At 33.2% G+C, this 19,590-nt stretch overlaps 3 protein-coding genes across 3 annotated transcripts; 1 reads left to right on the forward strand and 2 right to left on the reverse strand.

Annotated features, from left to right (window-relative positions):
• Window positions 1-61: 61 nt before the first annotated feature.
• Window positions 62-2,727, reverse strand: LOC140833605 (probable LRR receptor-like serine/threonine-protein kinase At1g67720). Its single transcript, XM_073197939.1, has 8 exons — window positions 2,646-2,727; window positions 2,434-2,532; window positions 2,235-2,361; window positions 2,088-2,156; window positions 1,747-1,818; window positions 1,422-1,493; window positions 1,002-1,273; window positions 62-307 (listed from the first exon to the last, which is right to left on the reverse strand). Exons 1-5 carry the CDS (start codon window positions 2,725-2,727, stop codon window positions 1,812-1,814), a joined length of 384 nt encoding a protein of 127 aa, XP_073054040.1. The 3' UTR covers window positions 62-307; window positions 1,002-1,273; window positions 1,422-1,493; window positions 1,747-1,811.
• Window positions 2,728-7,008: 4,281 nt separating this feature from the next.
• Window positions 7,009-10,872, reverse strand: LOC140835037 (pentatricopeptide repeat-containing protein At2g03880, mitochondrial-like). The gene is given in 5 exon segments (XM_073200338.1): window positions 7,009-7,408; window positions 7,539-7,641; window positions 7,781-8,887; window positions 8,889-9,875; window positions 10,756-10,872. Coding segments are annotated over 2 exon segments (1,998 nt in total). The 5' UTR covers window positions 9,849-9,875; window positions 10,756-10,872; the 3' UTR covers window positions 7,009-7,408; window positions 7,539-7,641; window positions 7,781-7,849.
• A 3,680-nt stretch (window positions 10,873-14,552) lies between these two features.
• On the forward strand, window positions 14,553-18,061 carry LOC140833606 (isochorismate synthase, chloroplastic-like). The gene is made up of 13 exons (XM_073197940.1): window positions 14,553-14,709; window positions 14,797-14,991; window positions 15,404-15,624; window positions 15,715-15,832; window positions 15,920-16,183; window positions 16,270-16,413; window positions 16,537-16,655; window positions 16,756-16,813; window positions 16,931-17,041; window positions 17,152-17,236; window positions 17,370-17,467; window positions 17,576-17,668; window positions 17,770-18,061. The coding sequence occupies exons 1-13, from the start codon at window positions 14,590-14,592 to the stop codon at window positions 17,824-17,826; spliced, it is 1,683 nt and encodes a 560-aa protein (XP_073054041.1). The 5' UTR covers window positions 14,553-14,589; the 3' UTR covers window positions 17,827-18,061.
• Window positions 18,062-19,590: the final 1,529 nt, after the last annotated feature.

A 19,590-nucleotide genomic window follows, 5' to 3' on the forward strand; every position in this document is an offset into this window, starting at 1 on the left:
AAACTCAGAAGAATTAGTTGATATCATATGTTAATTATATAGGAAACCTTTTATATATGTATTCCTCCATTTTTCCTGCAAAATCTAGGTGGATGCAGATTAGTCATTCCATAAACATGAAATAACTTTCAATTTAAATTTGAAGAGATTTCAATCTATCTTAAAATGCACAGATTTAAAATATGGCACCAACATTTTATAGGATAAAAATCTATCGCTCATGGGCTTAGATTGGTTGGACGTGTATTCATTGGCATTTCCTCCATAGGAATATTGAGCTTTGGATTGCTTTGTTCATGATTCGCCCCTGAAAAAGTAATACAATTAATTTAGTAAAATCAAATCAGTGCTGATTGACTAACTCGAAAATTGTTATAAAATACCATAATATTATCTAAGTTTTTTACATATAAATTACACAACACAAAAAAAAAAAAAAATTATGTAAACGATATATTAGATGGGGCAAAAACTTGTGTGAAATGGTCTCACGAGTCGTATTTGTGAGACGAATTTTTTATTTGGGTCATCCCTGAAAAGTATTATTTTTTATGCTAAGTGTATTATATTTTATTGTGAACATCGGTAGGGTTGACCCGTCTCACAGATTAAGATCCGTGAGACAGTCTCACATGAGACCCACTCATTAAATGGAAGGTACTTATATTTTGAAAAGGCAAAAACTTGTGTGAGACAGTCTCACGGGTCGTATTCGTGAAACGAATCTCTTATTTGGGTTATCCATGAAAAAATATTATTTTTTATGCTAGGAATATCACTTTTTATTGTGAATGTGGATAGGGTTGACCAGTCTCACAGATTAAAATTCGTGAGACGGTCTCACATGAGACCCACTCGTTTGAAAATTTTCATAAAAACCCTTCTATCATGAATCATTTTACTCCGCTGTAGATAATAGATATATATACACACGAGTGTTTGTGTGTTTTTCAAGGCCTAAAATTAAAAAAATGGATTTGGATTTCCGAGTTTGTAGTCACCTTGTGCATTGGCAGCAGCAACGGCAGCTGCAACCTTGGCCTTGTGACGGAATATAGCGAAAATTCCGATGGCAATCCCGATGACACCCGATATTGAAACTACGCTTCCCACTATGACAGGCGTTTTACTTTTCTTTCTGTACGTTGTGGGTGTATATACATAACCATCGCCTGAATAATTAGGTTGTGAGGTGGTCGTTGTCTTCGGAACAGCCCTGTTTGTGCCCGATGGGCACGAATTCGATGCGTATAAGCCGTAGTTACCATCAAGGCTGCCATTACATATATATATTATCTCGATACGTTATACTTATGAAAAATAGTGAACCAGTAAATTCAAAATCTATAATTTTATCATATAAAAAATACACACAGAGACAAACCTTAAAAAAAATGGTTTCGGAAGGCGTGCGTACGTACCTTAATTTTAAGTTCTTATTGCATGCTATTGAATCAGGCACTTGTCCAGTGAATAGATTGTAAGCCAAATTCCTATAATTAAAAAGAGAATAATAATGTAAACAAATTATCATGATAGACACTAATTTTCGACTCACCCATATCCGATCGATGAATCGAGATATTCTCAATCAGAACATTGGACGTACATAACTAATTATACAAGAGCTTTTCCCATATACAAATTAAATATTCATTATAATGCATGTGGAAAATTAGTATGAAAATTAAAAAGGGATCGGGATATATAATAATTTTGGAGATGACTAGGTATATTATAACTCACAGGTTTTGGAGGTTTGGGAAGTCTCCGAGAAATGAAGGAATGATTCCATAAAGGCTATTTTGCTGTTAATCTCTGCAATTAATCAACAAATAATTAAATTATATGGATTTTGGTAACATATTTGACAATAATTATTTTTTTATGATGTAAGAAGCGGCCGTCATTACACCTTCGAATTAATGTAATAACATGTAAATCACAGTACTAGTCGGGTAAATCATGTTAGGCAAGTCATGTGCGAGCGATATATTCATCTGATAAAATATTGGTAGGGAGAATTTAACTCCTAACCATTAGTCAAACGTTCACCGACTTTTGAAAGCTGGACAATAATTACATACATGGATTCAAGAGCATCCATCATACTGAAGTCGGGAAGTGTCTCAAATAGCAATCTGCTCGCAAGATTCCTGTTTCATATTTATTTACGTATTTTATAACTTTCTTAAATTCGTCGTGAAAAGAATGAAATTTGCAATAGATCTTACAGCGCTATGACACGCGGTCGGGGATCGGAATTGCACTCTATCCATGACCACACTGGTGGAAAGCACGGGTCCCCGTTAGCTTCCTCCAGCAACGGATATTGGGTGAATAAATAGACCAATCCCAACACTAAAGTACAAAAAATAAATCATCAAATTAAATAATATACAGATATATGTGGTGCGAGCGAGCGACACTAACCGTCGGTTGCGTTAGTTTTGCCGGTGTAAGTACCGGTTGCATGAGAAACTACTCCCAATCTGAAAATTTCCCCACTATTCTTCTGCCAACTCCGTCTTCCTAATAGTTTATTTATTATATACAAAAAATGCCGAATTGCGTAAATATATATACGTATATATCATCAATCCACAGGAAAAATGAAAATGGTATGCTGAAATTGAGTCAATCACCTGCATGAGCCGGCGTTGTTATTAGCAAAAGAGTTGTAAGTGCTAATGCAGAGAGAAGAGTGGCCATGGCGGATTGGTACATACATGAACACTGCCTCAATTACTTATACATCAGATAAATAATGTGGGAGGGAAGGCGTTGACCGAACTTGTTCCCGGTTGGCTATTTGATGGAATCCACGCGGTTGCCTCATATTGTCAACTCTGGAGGTTTTTTTTAAATCATACATATATAATTTGTTAAAATAAAATAGACCCATTCTTTCACTGTATGATTTTTTAAAATATAAATTTGACATGTTATCGTGCCGATTGATTAGTTTTGTTTTTTTTAAAAAAAAAAAACAAAAATTGATCGATTGATATCTAAAACATTTTTTTTCCTCAAATGGGCCCAAAGTACGTAGCCCTGATCAAGAGCCTGTTTACGGCCAATTCATTAGGCCTCCCTGACCAATATCCTATGGGCCGATTCCGGGCATAGTCTGGTTTAGCCCGGAAACGATTTTTCCTCCCAAAGTAAGTAGCCTGAATAAATATATATATTAATAAAGTACGTAGCCCTAAATAAATATATATATCGAGGCATTTAGAGTAATTAATTTTTTTGTGTCATGATCTGTTTTAATGGTTATATATATTAATAAAGTGTTAAAATTTTAATGTAAGTCACATGAAGCTCACTAGATAGAGTCTTTGTTTCTTAATTCTCAAGTTTCATGTTCAATTTTTTCTTATGTCTTTTTTCTTCTTCTTTTTTTTTTCTATTTATTTTTAAATTCATATATCAAAATGTAACTGTGGTCACCCACTATTTCTTATGGTTACATTTTGACCCTCGTTTAAATATAAAAAAACATGAATTATTAAAAATATTATACATGAACGCAACGCATGAGTCAGTCTACTGATTTAAATAAAAGACTTGCAACCTTTGTCTTAATATCGGTTGACATTTTATTTGAAAAGTCTCAACGTATACAGCATAACAGCAGTTAAAATCAAACTCGGATCTCGTGAAAAACTGCCAAATTGTCGGCCGGCTTTTATTAACCATATTTATCATCGTCAACCTTAAATTTTACTTATAATATTTCTGTAAATATTTACTATAAAATTAATTTGAATAATTGATGAGCTTTGCGCGTTTAACTCTGGCCACTAACTTTCTTTATAAGGCTTATACAGCACGGATTTGCGTAATTTTATCCCAAATAATATGTGAAGAAATAATATATATCAATGGATTTAATTTTGGGACAATTTTTTCCACGAATAATGAAATAAATATCACATTAATTAGGTTTTTAATGATAAGTACGAATCTAGCTAGCTAGCTAGAATGGTCCTTCGTTTAATTAATTTCAATTATTGTCTGAAAGATAATATTGAAATATCAACTTACCGACAACAAATCATGTATATCGATAAATATAATATACAACAATAAAAACAGATAACAATATATAATATATACATAATCTATATTACGTGGAATTGTGAATGAGATAATATATACATAATCTATATTTCATGAATTAGATCGAGTCGGAGATCTGTTTCACAATATTAATTGCTTCGTTATAATTTGGTCAAGATAGATGTCATATATAACCAATGATATTACTAGAAATGTATATATCATATCATAAAATATAGATATAAATACATGCATATACTTTCTCCTGCTAACTAATTTTATAAAATAGAAAATTTTATTCCGAAAATACATGATTTATAATATATCAATCTCATGAACTATATTCATGGGTCCTCCTCTGATCATATGTGCCGTTGGCAGACGTGGGGAAACCTCTAAAAAATCCATTTGTTTTAGCCTCCGTTTTAGGGTTTTATTTTTCAATTTGCCCCCTCATCGCTGGAGTAGGGTTAGTATTCGCATCAAGGCTCGTGATGTCTTCAGAAGCCAGAAGCTTGGAAAGTTTGTCACTTAAACAGTCCACCTCTTTCTCCAGTTTCTTGATGTAATTGCATGTTTTCTTCAGAACTTTTGAGGCTGGCATCTATTATTAGTACAAGAATAATCATACAAACCAAAGACGTCGATGGATCGTTTCGATTTTTCGAAAAATCAAAGCAAAGAAAACCAAAGAAGAAGAAATAGACATTACGTACCCTTGTTATGGATCTCGAGCTTGAATCCGCGGGCAACAATGTTTGTAATTTCGAGATGAGATCGTTAGCCTCATCTTCTGTAAATGTGGAAACTTTGGCCCTTCTGTCTGGCATAATATATATTCCTTAGCTTGTATAATTAATTATTACATAAACTAGTTTGGGATATATGAAAAAAAGACTTGATCGGACCCTTTTCGTTATTGCTCACTAGCTAGCTGGGCATATTGTTCAGGTTCTTGGAGAGTGAAAAATGAGACTCTCTTAAATAGGAAGCTGGTCACTTGTAAATTAAGGCCACGAGTAGAAAATTAGACCACAACATTTATGTGCATGACTTCGTTTTTCAACGCTTTTATTGTCTATTAGTATTATACACAATAAAATTTAGTTTTTTTTTTTGTAATAATTGGATCAATTATTATTTTATTTTAAAAAAAGAAGAAGAGGCGACGGTACTTGGATCCAAGTTATTTACTGTAGGGACAAATTAGGGCTATATATTTATCTCGGCAGGAAGTACAATATTTTCTCTCTTTTGTCGAAGTTGCAATAAAAAAAGGCCGATGTTGTATTAGTTTTTGTTGGGTTTCACTTCAACTATTAATTAATTAACTTTTCAAATGAATGAATGTGGTTAGAGCATGCACGTAGCCTAAATTATCTGCTTAATAGAAGGTTAGAATAAAATTTATGCTCTCTATATTATTTTCAAGTCGACTTTCACTTGGTGGGATATTGAAGACTTGTTTTTGTCTTTATATTATTTTCTAGTGTACAAGTTCCTTGTATATCATTTGTCAGCGAAATAACCCTTTACCTACTAAAATTCTAATTAATTTGCTATTAGGTATCTTTCGGACTAAAGTTTTTTTTACCGTTCTTTTCGAACAAATTTAAATGATCTAAAATTCGATTTTTTTAAAATATTTTAAGCTCTCGCCAAATACAAGGTGTATAAAAACGATCATTTATATCAGAATGACTTGTTACTCATATAATATCGGATTTCGACTGATATCTCGAATTCATTTGTAACAATTCTCTCTCTCAATTCAATAAAACAAATGGTGTTAGTTAGCATCCTATTTTCAATTGTAAGATGAGATGAATAAATTAATATTAGTGAAACAAAATCCCAATAACAAAAATTTTCTGAGCTGATTTATTTGTGGCAAGACTAAATGTCAAGATGTCGGCACGTATTCTGCTATAATACGAAAATTGAATAAAAATGTGACATTTGCCTGAAATATTTTCCATAAAGGGTAAAATCAATCGAATCGCTTATAAAGCATGGAATGATTTGATGCTTCGATATTTTCACTTGTCTCTTCCTTACTGGCATCAGAAGTTGGACAATTGTTTTCAATTCGTATATTGTTCATGGAAATTAAGTTTCAATAATTATAAGAATTAATTTTTTTACAAAGATTAAAATTATGTGCCTCAGAGTATTTGAGATCGACCCTTCAACTTCCCCGACCCCTGAGTGAACTTTTTTTTTTGTCTATTAGCTAATATTTAATATAAAATAAATATAGAGAACACCTACTGTCAATTCTTGTTCTCCAACTTATTGTACTAAAGCTTGTGGATTTTTTCCATGTGATTTAAAGATCATTTAATTGCAATAATGTTGGTTTTATTAGATTATTGTCAGCCATAACTAAGATTATGTGACGTGAAATTTTAGCTGTAAGATAAACAATATTGTTGGCAACTTGATTGGACAATGATTACACAAACATAATAATATATAATTTCAACGAGATTCAAATAAAATTGGGTATTGGATTCATTCACCAAGCAAGAGACCACTTCCACAAATTTCGAACAAGTGGCGGATGTGGGTTGATAAATGGTTGAGGGTTGAGATTTAGACATCTTAAAATTTATGTTTAAAAGTTTGATTTATTTCTTCCCCTCTATTACAAGAGTGGTAGGTTGTGTGAAAATCATACTCGTGTTTGCATGTGCATGACGATTTTAATTATTTTAAAAATAAGAATGAAATTATCCACTGTATTTGAAAAATAAAGAAAGTGCAACTCAACAAGAATTGATCTTTGTAATTGAATGATTTTTTTTAAAAAAATTAAATCCTGTCACACTGATAATAAATTTATAAAGTTTCTATGATCAGTGGTATTGAGATATAAGAAATGACGACCGATGCTTTTCCTCATTCCAAAGATCATTCATTATACACTCCCTATAGTGAATGAATTTATATGTTTAAAAAATCAAGAAGGAGACAATTATCTCTACAAACAATAAATTACTAGCTAAGAAAAACTCTAATCAAGATCTTTTTATGTTAATTCTTCACTCGAAATCTGATTCCTCATTTATTTTACACTAGAAATCGAACGAAGAACATAATCACGTCAGCCATTTAATTTAAGTCGAAAACACAAAAAAGGACAAGCCTTGGAATTAGGGGGAAGCATATTGGAGCTCCTCACTTTGCCATTGCCCAGCTACAATGCCTTTGCTAGTTTTCAAACGATCCTACATGCTTTAGAATTTTCAGATCAGCGGAATCTCGAGAGGCGGATGTGCAAAAGATAAAAGACTGTTGGGAAAATACCATATCCGATGGTCACAGATCTGTCTGTTAGCACCTGTAGAAAAAACTATAGTGTTTTAGTATTTGGTTTGATGCTAGAACTTGAGTGCCAATTAAACATACATAAACAAATACTTCAGAATCTTATGCACAAAGATTGGGTAATCAGCACATGTTCTACTCACAAAGGGATCATCGAACAAGCGTCGGTATCCCATTATCAAATAACTGAGCTCAGTGAGATGGCTCGAGATGAATGCCTTCCAGCAACTTTTGCATTAGTTTGTCCTGGATACATGCAAATGCAGCTGACGTTCAAGAGATTTTATTTAGACGATGTCAAATTATTTTTTCTACGTATATATTTGTTTAATGACAACTCATAATACATAAAGATAGAACTAATGAATAAATCTTGACAGCATACCATTGTGAACATGTTATTCTTGTATAAATAAGCTTCTGGCAGCGAAAGTCATGACTGTCATTACTCGATTTACCAATAATCACCACAAGAGCAAGCTCCATCTTGAAAATGATGGTAGCGAATAGGGTCCCTGATAACTATGTTTTGATTTTCCATTTTGGTCACCAGTTTTGCAAAAACATGGCAGTCCCCACATATCCTGAGATTCTTTCTAATTCTTATTGTTTTCCCTTTTGGCAAGCCCATTATACCAAATACAATAGCCAGTTTCTCACTATGGTACAAAAGCGAATTTTCCATCTGTTCCCCTTCAATATCTTGTAAGACAAAATTTGTGTCAGGTACATAACCTTCTTCCTTTAATCTCCATATGATCTCATTCAACTCCTGATAAATAGCATTTACTTGTGGGTGGGATCTGTCACCTAATATAAATGTGTGAATCTTCTTATTTACCTCGATCCAACTACACCCAGGTTCCTTCTTGATTCCTCCATCCCTCATAGAATTCCTCAAAATTGCAACATCTTCCCATCTTTGAGTGTTTGCATATATATTAGACAGCAGTATATAGGTTCCCGCATCACGAGAATCCAATTTCAGAACTTGTTTGGCGGCATACTCAGCTAAATCCATGTCACGATGAACTTTACAAGCACTAAGCAAAGTTCTCCAAGTGACAGCATCTGGTTCACTTGTCATTTCATGAATAAGTTTCATTGCTTCTTTAAGTTTCCCAGCCCTTCCAAGAAGATCAATCATGCATCCATAATGTTCCCTTCCTGGATTAATTCCATAAAGCATCTTCATTGATTCGAAGTAATGCCGACCGTCTTCTACCAGTCCAGCATGGCTACAAGCAAACAGAACTCCCAAAACTGTGATATAATTTGGCTTGGTTCCTGAAGCTTTCATTACTTCAAACAAATCAAGAGCTTTTTTGCTGTAACCATTCTGGGCAAATCCTATTATCATGGTGCTCCAAGAGATCACATCCTTTTCAACCATCCTAGTGAAGGTGCAGTTAGCATCTTTTAAACTGCCACACTTGCAATACATATCTAGAAGTGCGTTGTTAAGGACCAAATCTCGATCAAACTTGATTACAGTGGACATGGATTTGTCTACCGAGTTCTAATAGTGCTAAACTAGTGGAAGATCGCAGAACACTAGTCAGAGTTGACTGATCTGCCCAGAAACCTAACCTCTTCATTCTAATGAAGAGATTCAGTGCTTCATCACCATTACTGTTCTGTGCAAAACCACCAATAATGGTGTTCCAAACAACAGGATCTCTGGTTACCATCTCATTGAATATACAGAGTGCTCCCTCCAATTCACCCAATTTGGAATAAACATCAATTAAAGCGCTTTTCACAAAGACATCTGACTCCAAACCAACCTTGATTATGCAGCAGTGAAGTTGTGTAAGATTAGTCAACTCTTTGCAGGATCTCAGAACAGAAGAGTATGTGTACATGTTGGGTCTAACTCCATCTCTAATCATCAAAATCAACATTTGGAATGCCTTAAGATAAAGCACAGTATTAGAGTAAGCAGCAATCATTGTTGTCCAGGAAATAACATTTTTCTCAGGCATCTGATCAAATAAAGCTTGTGCTTCATCCAGTAACTTAAACTTCACATACATGTTCAAGAAAGTGTTGGTAAGGAAAGTTTTGGGCTCGTATCCATTGGAAAAAACATACTGGTGAACTCTTTTGCCTTCTTCGACAGCACAATGGTCGATGCAACACTTAACAAGCTCTGAATATGTGATTGAATCAGCCCAAAATTTATACTTTTGCATAGAGTCCAATGCTTTCATCGCTTTGGGAAGATTCCTCTGATAGCAGTATGCAGTGAACTCATCGACTACATGTAAGTGGCAACTCGATGTCGCACTTGTTCCTGTCTTCCATTCACTTGGTTCTCTCTTCCATTCATTTGATGCCACAGAATATAATTTTTGACACCTTAGATAGATACCCTGCAGCATTACAGGGATCAAAGTTTCAAAAATTGGCAACGGGCAGCAGCAACATTTGAATCTGTACATGGGCTTCATGTATAATACACGAGTTGCATCTTCGATCTGTAAATATTGTTCATATTAGCCACTCTAATAGTTGCGGAAAGTAAAGAAATTTTTTTTTCTTGATACATTAACATGAAAACTAAAAAAAAAGCCTTTATATAGGCTGCAATTCTTAGTTTAACAATAGCTGAATTCAAATAAGATTTAACGTGGTTAAAATTTTCTATCTCCATATGCTGAAAAGCCGGATATTATATTTTAAGTTCTAACAAACACTGTGAAAAAATACACAAAAAAAACTTGAATCACAAGAATTCCAACAATAAGCAACTTCTTAGCATTTCGATTCAGAAATTACATTTCCCTAATATCATATCAATCAGCTGACCAACTCCATAATAAAATATTAGATTTTGGCATGTAAGGAGAGGATTCCCATAATTGAAGATGCCAGAAACAACAACCAGAATAACACAAAACCAAGAATTAGAGAAGATGAATAAAATTAAACAACAGATGTTCTGTTTTCTCATAGGACTTTTATCAAACATCTTTAACACATCCATCCAACAAAACGTCGACGGCCATGCATATCAACCCGCAACAAGCTCCAGCTATACAAGAACAGCTCGACTCTGATTCCAAAAGCAAACTTGGCTTTGCAGAGAATAAGCCAAACAAATCACATCCAAGACTGAACTAATCTCAAATACCGTTAACACTGTTCCTCAACAACTCATATTAGTATGCAAATCCTATAACTTGATCAAGATTTGAAACTAAATTCAACAATTCTTCAATCAAACAATGACTGATTCCAACAAAAACACATTAACATATCATTCTACCCCGACATTGCGAATTCAGCATTCTCATAAAGAAAATTCTACTGAAATCTTTCACATCAAGATCATAAACTAGTGTTTTCGAGACTCACCCTCCAAAAAATTCCTCTCGGTTTTTACGGTTTTCCGAAAAGTAAGTTCTCCACAACAACAATTCATCGTTCATTCAAATTCCTTTTAAAAAAAAGAACCTTTAAAATTAAGTAAATTATTCCACAAAAAAAAAGTTTAAGTTGATTTCTTTTGTAATAATACAGCATGATCGTATTTTTAATATAATTAAAAATATCTATTTAAAATTGAATAAATAGGATATTTAATCATTTTTCACCATTAATATTTTTAAAAACTTTTAAATTAGTGGTATATAAAAGAATATGTATATTGTGAGACGGTCTCACATATTTTTATCTGTGATTCACAATACAAAATAATACTCTTAATCTGTATAAAGTCTTTTTAGAATCATTCAGACGACATATGTTGATATTGTTATCATGCTTTAATTAATGTAAAATTTGAGTTAATATTCTGCAACTCTACGGTAAAATCTACCTGCCGATCGATCGTATTGCTTGAATTCACTCATTTTATTAGTTTTCAATTGATGGTCTTTATTTAGTTCCCTTGGTGTCGACATGCGTGAAAGACAACAGACAGAGAAACATCTGGACTGCTATTTATGACGTGACTGCTCCATCTATAAAGATATTTGTTCTCAGATGGCAGTTTTATCGTAGAACTATATTATCCATGTAATCCATCACTGTCTATATTGCTGCAACAATTACATAAGACCAACTCCAATCCTAAGACTACAATAGTGTCAATCCTATTGTAGCGTTAAAATAATTGATCCAACGCAACTCTCCAATTTGCGCTGAAATAGAGTTGGGCTATTTTCAACTCCACATGTGCTGCGCCACATGCATTTTAATTTTTTTTTTAATTTTTTTAAAGTGTTTTAGATTATTTTAATTGCTTAATTTTTCAATTAGATAATAAAATTTATAAATTATTATTTTAATAAATTTAATAAATATTATATTAAGTTTATTTAAAATTTTGAAATTTTAATTATGAAAATTTTAATATTTTGATTTGAAAATAATTAAGTATAAAACTATAAATTTTAAAAACAACCAAATTAAATTATTAGTGCGTTATAAATCGTACAAATTACAAACAACCAACAACAAACATTACGAAACAACAAATAACAAAGACAACAACTAAGAAACAACAAAATTACGAAACATGAAAAAAATTACGTAAAAAATAGATTTTTAGTAATAAGATAAACCAGATCCCGATCCTCCAATATCTCCAAAATAAGATCCAAAGTTGTCATTAAATTAATAATGCGTTAAAATGATACAAATTACGAACAAAAAACAACAAAAATTACGAAACAATAAACAAACTAAGACAACTAACAAACCATAAAATTACGAAACATAAAAAAAATTACGTCAAAAAAAGATTTTTAGTAATGCGGTAAACCAGATTATAAATAATTAACATAAAACAGAAAGATTAATATTGAAAAAAAAAAAGAATATTCTTGGAATATTCTATTGTAGTGTAAAATGCAGTGCAATGTGGTTGGAGATGATTTTAGTGTAACACCAATGTAGTGCAGGATGTAGTGCAGGATGTAGTGCAGTGGATTGGAGATGGCCTAATTACTTCGTCTCAAACTAGAATCTTGATAGTATTCACAGTGGTTATTTCACATCTTGATGACGGCAAATGGATGGAAAATTTTAAAAACAACAATTGTGGAGTTAGGTGTTATGTTTGGTTGTCAGTTAGTTTGGTCACCTGTAGAAGTTAGTTGTATCATGTTACTTCATAATTTCATGGGAAATTATTGTGCAAAAACTTGTACACCTTGTTCAACTAACCCATCATTCCGTGTTAACTGGGTAACTAATCATTTTTGTTTGAATCCTTACAAGTAATATCTGTATTGATCATCTCTAGGACGCAAGACAGGATGCAATGAATCATTTACAATGATTTTAGAAGGATGTCTTGTTTGCTGAAGATACGTTTTATAATCGCCAATTTACACCCTTTTTTATCCAATTAATAAGGATTTCGGGCTGTTGATGGTTACTGAGTAATTCTTTTTGCGTGCTAGTTTGAAAGAATCCACGTTTTTGTATAATTTAGTATGTTATTATCGAAAAAAAAAACTAGGAACATCAAAAGTCGAGCAGAGGTTTTATGCTGTAGAACAATGTCCGATAGAGGTGGTGACTGAATTGGGAAACAGCAAATGGTCAAATGATTTGGACGAGGATGATGTGCAAAAAGCTGAAGTAACCAGGGTAAAATTGAGTGCTCTCTCTGGTTTAGCTAAATCATACAGCAACCCAAGGTAAATCTGTATGTTGGGCTGATCAGGTAAACGACTAGTCGACTAGTACTCTCTTTTTCATTAGTTAAATAAGTCATCTGGTGTGTTTCAAATTAAAGATGTAACAAACTTAAAATGAGTTTGGAATCTTGAACTTCCACTGTTTGTGTTAGACTAGATAATCACCTTTATTATCAACATTTTCATGTTTCGATATCGAACCATATCAGGTTTATGGATTGTATACTCGATTTTTCGATCAAGAGTCGACGTTCGGAGTTGTAGACGTATAAATATAGAGAATAATCTTTTTATGGCATGTTGAATGTTTTTTGTAGTGCTGTTTTAAACTTGATGTTGAATTGTGCATATATTATGCTATTTCCTAAAATTGTCAAAGATTTTAGGGGTTCCTGTGCGCTGTACCCGGTTGATTCTGCGACGAACATTCAAATTTTCGGTCCCATCAGACATCAATCCACAATGGATGCCCGCGTTCACGTAGCAAAATGACCTTGGAGTGACCCAAGGCAATCAAGTAAACATAATTCAAAATTGATGTGTAAATAAATAATACATTCATTTTTAAATCTAATTGACTAAAAGATTCAACTAAACTAATTCTCACATGATGGTTTATCTCTGACTAATGGACCAAATATTTTGAATAAATATATTAATTGTATCTGATGCAAAAATTATCAGAAAATATATTATTAAAAAATATATATGCACACGAACATTAATGTTAAAATTTTATGCGAGTCATTCCAGCATGCTTCTTGGTAGTTTCTGTTTATTGACTGCACCTGAGGCATGCCTTTTTCAAATTCGGAAGCTCTATTTTAAAGCTGCCGTATCTTGTCCTGCAAAAAAAGGAATATATATTTTATTAGAACTAAATATAAAATACAGTTTTTATAAAATAAAAAAAGAATAAAAATTAAATAAATAAGTATAATTGTATGTATCACAGTATCAATACAGTCCAAGTCAAGATGTAGGTTTTTCCAAAAAAAAAAAGGAAATTATTTTATTTGGAAAATGAAACGACAATATTGACTAGCACAGTAAGCCATAGGAAAAAAGTTTCGAACTCAGGTCCTTGACAAACGCCATTTGCAAATGGAAAAACACACACATTAATTGTGTCATTTCAATATATTAAATTTACATTATATTATATTGTTTGTGAAAAACAAAGAATAACCAGATATGGTGGGAAAATAATCTGGTTAAAGTTCATATATCCTAAATTCAATGTAAAGTAGTCGAATTTAAATTTTGCTACATCCACCGTTAATTAAAAACAATAATGGTGGAATAATGTAAGTAACTTCCTCCTAGGCGGCAAAGGTAAGAAAATTATGAATAAACAATTAACATATATACAGTCAAAACACTTTGTTTGATTAAACTATTTTTCAGTCCGTTATGGCGTGAAATTTGACCTAAAGTTTGTTCTACTACTAGTATAAATACCCATACAAATATTTCAAGACAAAAAGCACACAAGTACATAAACAAAACAACATTAATCTTGCACATAATCTAGCAAAAAATGGCAGCAGTAGCTAACCATTGCATTACCAGTTCTTCCAACATCAAATCCGCGAAACCGATCTCCTTCTCATCAGCAACGGCACATGCCAAACATTCGGTTCATTTCACGAGCAACAAAGTAAGAATGCAAAATTTTGAGTTATCTGGGAACAAAATATTTCTTGTTCTCAAAATATAGCTAATATTTTATTATGAATGTTCTTAGAAATACAAGGAGTTGTCTTCACTATCCATGAATGGTTGCCAAAGTGAAGATCCTAGAGCACCAATTGGTACCATTGAGACCAAAACATTTCCAATGGCACCCACACCAGCTTCGGCTGCTGATCGTCTCAACTCAGCCATTTACGACTTGAAGTCGAACCCATCACAACTTGATTCTGGGATTATTCGTCTCGAGGTATATATGTCAGTTATTATACGTTTTACACCTTGTTCATCAATATCTTCTCATTCAAAACCAACAGTTGGATGGATGTTCATGTTAAAGTGAAGAATTAATGGATTCATTTGTGTGCATGCGACACATCATTCAATCTTGTTCCTGATCTTGCACTTTTACTTGGCAAACATATTTTCTTCAAAGCTAGTTTTATGTATATTAATACATAACACATATTACTCTATAGTTACAGTACAGTAACATTTGTTATATTTGGTATTATATATTTCTGCTCAAATGCAAAAACGAATAATTTGTTAAAAAAATACCCAAACACATGCAGCATGCTATATATATTACTGTTAGCCCTCGTGAGCATGAGTTCGAATTCGATGGATATTTCTCTTATGTTAAATGCTTTTTGTAAAAGGTGCCGATTGACGAGCACATCGAGGCACTAGATTGGCTACGTTCTCAGAGCTTAGATCCTGTGCTCCCACGCAGTTATTATTCTGGTCGCGAATCGTCCATCGTTCCCAGTCGTCATAAGAATAATGAAGAAAAGTTAGTTGGTGTTGCTGGATTTGGTTCAGCCGTTTCATTTCGCCATCTCGACGGATTCTCTTTGAATGATTGGCATTCCATCAAAAGGTAGCTTTAAATTTAGTTTCCATCTCCTATGACCTAATTTTCGAGAAGCGAAGTGTACATATTCCAACAAATATATATGATTTTGATCAGGTTCTTGTCTAAAAGCTCTCCACTGATCCGTGCTTATGGTGGAATGCGTTTTGATGCAAGAGCTAACATATCTCCCGAATGGCAAGACTTTGCGTCTTTTTATTTCATGGTCCCTCAGGTAATTAATCAGTTTCTTTTCTGAATGCAAAACTAAAAAACAAAGATTGAAGTTTATATGTTATGGGGTTAATGAAAAATATTGCAGGTGGAATTTGATGAGTTTGAAGGAAGTTCGATGATCGCGGCAACCGTCGCATGGGACAACCGCCTTTCCACAACATACGAACAAGCAGTTGCCGCACTTGAGGCCACCATGTGGCAGCTTTCATGTGTCATCAAATCTAAAAATAATTCTTCCGAACAACCTATTTTGCTCGATCAAACTCACGTTCCAAACCAAATATCTTGGGAACTAGCTGTCAACAAAGCCTTGGACTCCATTAAAAGCAAAGATTCCAATCTAAACAAGGTTCTAATCTAGCAAGATCCTCCTAACTTGTTTAATTTTGTAGCTTAAATTCATGAATGGTAACCTGAAAATTTATATGTATACAGGTTGTACTTGCACGTAGCAGCCGAGTACATACAAATGCAGAAATCGACCCCTTGATGTGGTTGGAAGCCTTACAGGCTGAAGGGGTTAATTCCTACCAATTTTGTCTCCAACCTCCTGAAGCACCTGCTTTCATCGGGAACACTGTGAGTATAAATTTTCATGACTTGTATACAAGAAAAAGTATCCGTACCCTTTAGTATTCGGCGCTTTGAATTCGTTGTCTTGCAATATTTTGATATTCGTCTGTGTATATTATTGTGAATCAGCCCGAACGACTATTTTACCGGGACCAGCTTAGTGTCACCAGCGATGCATTGGCCGCTACACGAGCCAGAGGAACATCGGAGGCTTTAGATTTACAGATTGGACGCGATTTGCTTTCAAGGTAATTAACTGGTTATCAGATCGATTGTTAAAAAGTTATCATATCACTTGGATGCTTAATATTCTGAGCAGCATCATTTTGTTTGGTGATTCATTTGCAGTCCTAAAGATCACCATGAATTTGCTGTAGTACGAGAAAGCATCAGAAGAAAACTCGAAGTAAGTTTGGCTTATAGATAATCCATAATTGACTGATTAAAGCAATATTTGGATTCATTTTTAGAGTCAATGCATTATTGTTTGATTTCTGACATGATAATTCTTGAACGTCTTTAGGCTATATGTTCGAGCACAATAGTCGAACCAAACAAAGCTCTGAGGAAACTCCCACGAGTTCAACATCTTTACGCCAAACTCACAGGCACACTCGAACAAGAAGATGATGAGGTATATATATAATATATAGAGAGGTCCTTGCTTACTTTATTCAACTTTGTTCCTTGGAATCATAAAATCATGTATAAAGCAGAGACTAAATATCTAAAAATATTTTCCAGTTTAAGATTTTGTCGTCTCTTCATCCGACTCCAGCTGTTTGTGGGCAGCCTATGGAGGACGCCCGAGTATTTATAATCGAAACTGGTAAGCAAACACTACTCAGATGGCCTTATAAGTCAGGATTCAAATCCCTGAGCTAGTGTCCTCGTTTCAACTATCATTTGAGTTTTATGAATATGGATGACACTGATGCATTAGATATTAATCAATGATGCAGAATCATTCGACCGAGGATACTACGCTGGCCCTGTTGGGTGGTTTGGTGGTGCAGAGAGTGAGTTTGCTGTAGGAATAAGATCAGCCTTGGTTGGCAAGGTAATATTAGTACCTGAACAAAGATATTGCCACATATGAATTAAATTTATCGAAAATCGTCGCGATTTTATTGATGAAACTAACTAATATTGCATTTAAATTTGCCAGGACGTTGGTGCTATATTGTATGCTGGAACTGGGATAGTAGAAGGGAGCAAACCAGCCATGGAATGGAAGGAATTAGAGCTTAAAACCTCACAGGTATATATATGTGTCAAATACATGAAATTTGACACTTTTGCAATCACTTGTTTAAAAGAGAATGGATTTTAAATGTATGTTAGTTTGATTTTCATGTATAGTTCACTAAATTGATGAAACACGAAGAAGCTCGAATGGCCGTAAGCGGAAAGCCCTGAAGGATGGAGTATTGAGAGAGCTTACTCCGGACATATATATGGTCAACATTTGCAGATATAACAGGAATAGAGATATCAGAAATCCAATTCTTTCCGGTTGATCTCCGGACATCCCACATTATTTAATTTCTTGTAAAGATGAATAAAATTTTGATTTTATATGTTCATTTATTACTTCGTTTGATTAATTAATTAATTAATTAATGGAAGAATTATCGGAATTTTTTCTTCTTTCTTTCTTGGTTGTCTTATTTTTCCCATGGTTTCCTATGTTTTCCGTTCAACAGGGTTAAATTGCAAAGAAATACCTATGCTAACTTGTGATTTATCTTGAGTTTAAGACTGATATGAAAGACAGACGTGAAGTTGGACCGTAGAAATATAATAATTTAATTGGCAGCCAAAGAGATCATATGTTAATTAAATCATTTAATACTTTTCCGTTCCGTTCATTTAATGTTTTAAATAATAAAAAAACTCTCTTAGTTTCAAATATTAATTTAGAATATAAAAATCACATTTCTATAAAATTTACGGACTAAAAATATTGATTTAATCTTCGTATTTCGAAAGTCGAAGTCTTAGCTAGAAAGTTTACTATTTGAAATTTTTAGAACACTGCCGATGCCATGGATGATATGTTTTTTTTAACCTTGGAATTCGCGACCGCTATTTTTTGTGTGCTCTAGATAAAGTCAAATTATAAAGTTCTAGTTTGCAAATCATGCTGACAGTTAAACGACACCACAGAAACCATGTGTTGCAAGCTCAAAGTTGAGATGACAGAAACAAAAAAGAATTGAACCTCGTATCTCCGAGCTCAATATTGTATCCTACCATACAAGCTACATTTGGATACATCATGATATGTTTGCCTACCGACCACAGTCGCAAACAGTCCCATTAATGTCATTCAAAATTATGTCATTCGTAATTTTAATGATCTAAAATAAATAATATCTTTCAGAAAATATGCTATGGAATCCAGTACTTAATATTTGGAGCATTACATTGTGTAAAATTAAATTCACAAATGAAACAGAGTAAACCATTCACCAAAAAATCCATAAATTGAATAAAGCAACAATGGAAATACAGGACAACAGTTGCATCCTGGTATACTCTTTTAACATTTCAACAATATTTCATTCATATTTACAAGAAATATCAAGAAAACAATTTGGGTGTTGTATTCTATCTATATAGCGATCTGCACTTTTGTAAGGCCCCTTATTTCTCACACCCAAACACGCAATATTTGTAGTGGTCAAGCCTTGTTTAAAGTAACGATAACTCATATAATCAACACAAGGTCTAAAATTTATAAAAATCATAATTTATTTATTTAAAAAAAACAGTGAGTCGATTGTATCAATGACTAATTTAAATTAGTCTTCCAAAGGACTAGCCAAATTTTTGAAAAAAAAATAATCCGCAAATCCTTACAGTGTGTTTGGCAACCAGGATTTGAGAGGATTTCATGGGATTTGGATTTCAAAATCCTATTTTTACTGTTTGGCAAGATGTTAATAAAAAAGGATTCGGATTTGCTTAGGATTTCATGGGATTTCAACAAGTATATCCAAATCCCATCAAATTTGATAAGATTTGGTGGGATTTGGATTTTAAAAACATAAAATTACTTTTTTATCCAACACATCATTCTCCACCAAAAATTTCTAAGGGTAGTTTAGTAAAATTTTAAAATTCCAAATTCGAATCCTTTTTTCTCCAAACAAGAAATGGATTTGTAAATACCATTTT

The sequence above is a fragment of the Primulina eburnea genome, chromosome 6 (assembly GCF_022965805.1).
Source record: "Primulina eburnea isolate SZY01 chromosome 6, ASM2296580v1, whole genome shotgun sequence".
Taxonomy (NCBI): Eukaryota; Viridiplantae; Streptophyta; class Magnoliopsida; order Lamiales; family Gesneriaceae; genus Primulina; species Primulina eburnea.

Excerpts from the sequence above, each read along its gene's own strand:
- LOC140833606 (XM_073197940.1), top strand. The coding sequence starts at position 14,590 with ATGGCAGCAGTAGCTAACCATTGCATTACCAGTTCTTCCAACATCAAA. Across the intron at positions 16,814-16,930 it reads GCATCAGAAGAAAACTCGAA|GCTATATGTTCGAGCACAAT; the intron begins GTAAGTTTGGCT and ends GAACGTCTTTAG. Across the intron at positions 17,237-17,369 it reads AGTATTTATAATCGAAACTG|AATCATTCGACCGAGGATAC; the intron begins GTAAGCAAACAC and ends TCAATGATGCAG.
- LOC140833605 (XM_073197939.1), bottom strand. The coding sequence starts at position 2,727 with ATGTACCAATCCGCCATGGCCACTCTTCTCTCTGCATTAGCACTTACA. Across the intron at positions 2,533-2,645 it reads AACAACGCCGGCTCATGCAG|GAAGACGGAGTTGGCAGAAG; the intron begins GTGATTGACTCA and ends ATAAACTATTAG. Across the intron at positions 2,362-2,433 it reads CAAAACTAACGCAACCGACG|TGTTGGGATTGGTCTATTTA; the intron begins GTTAGTGTCGCT and ends TTTGTACTTTAG.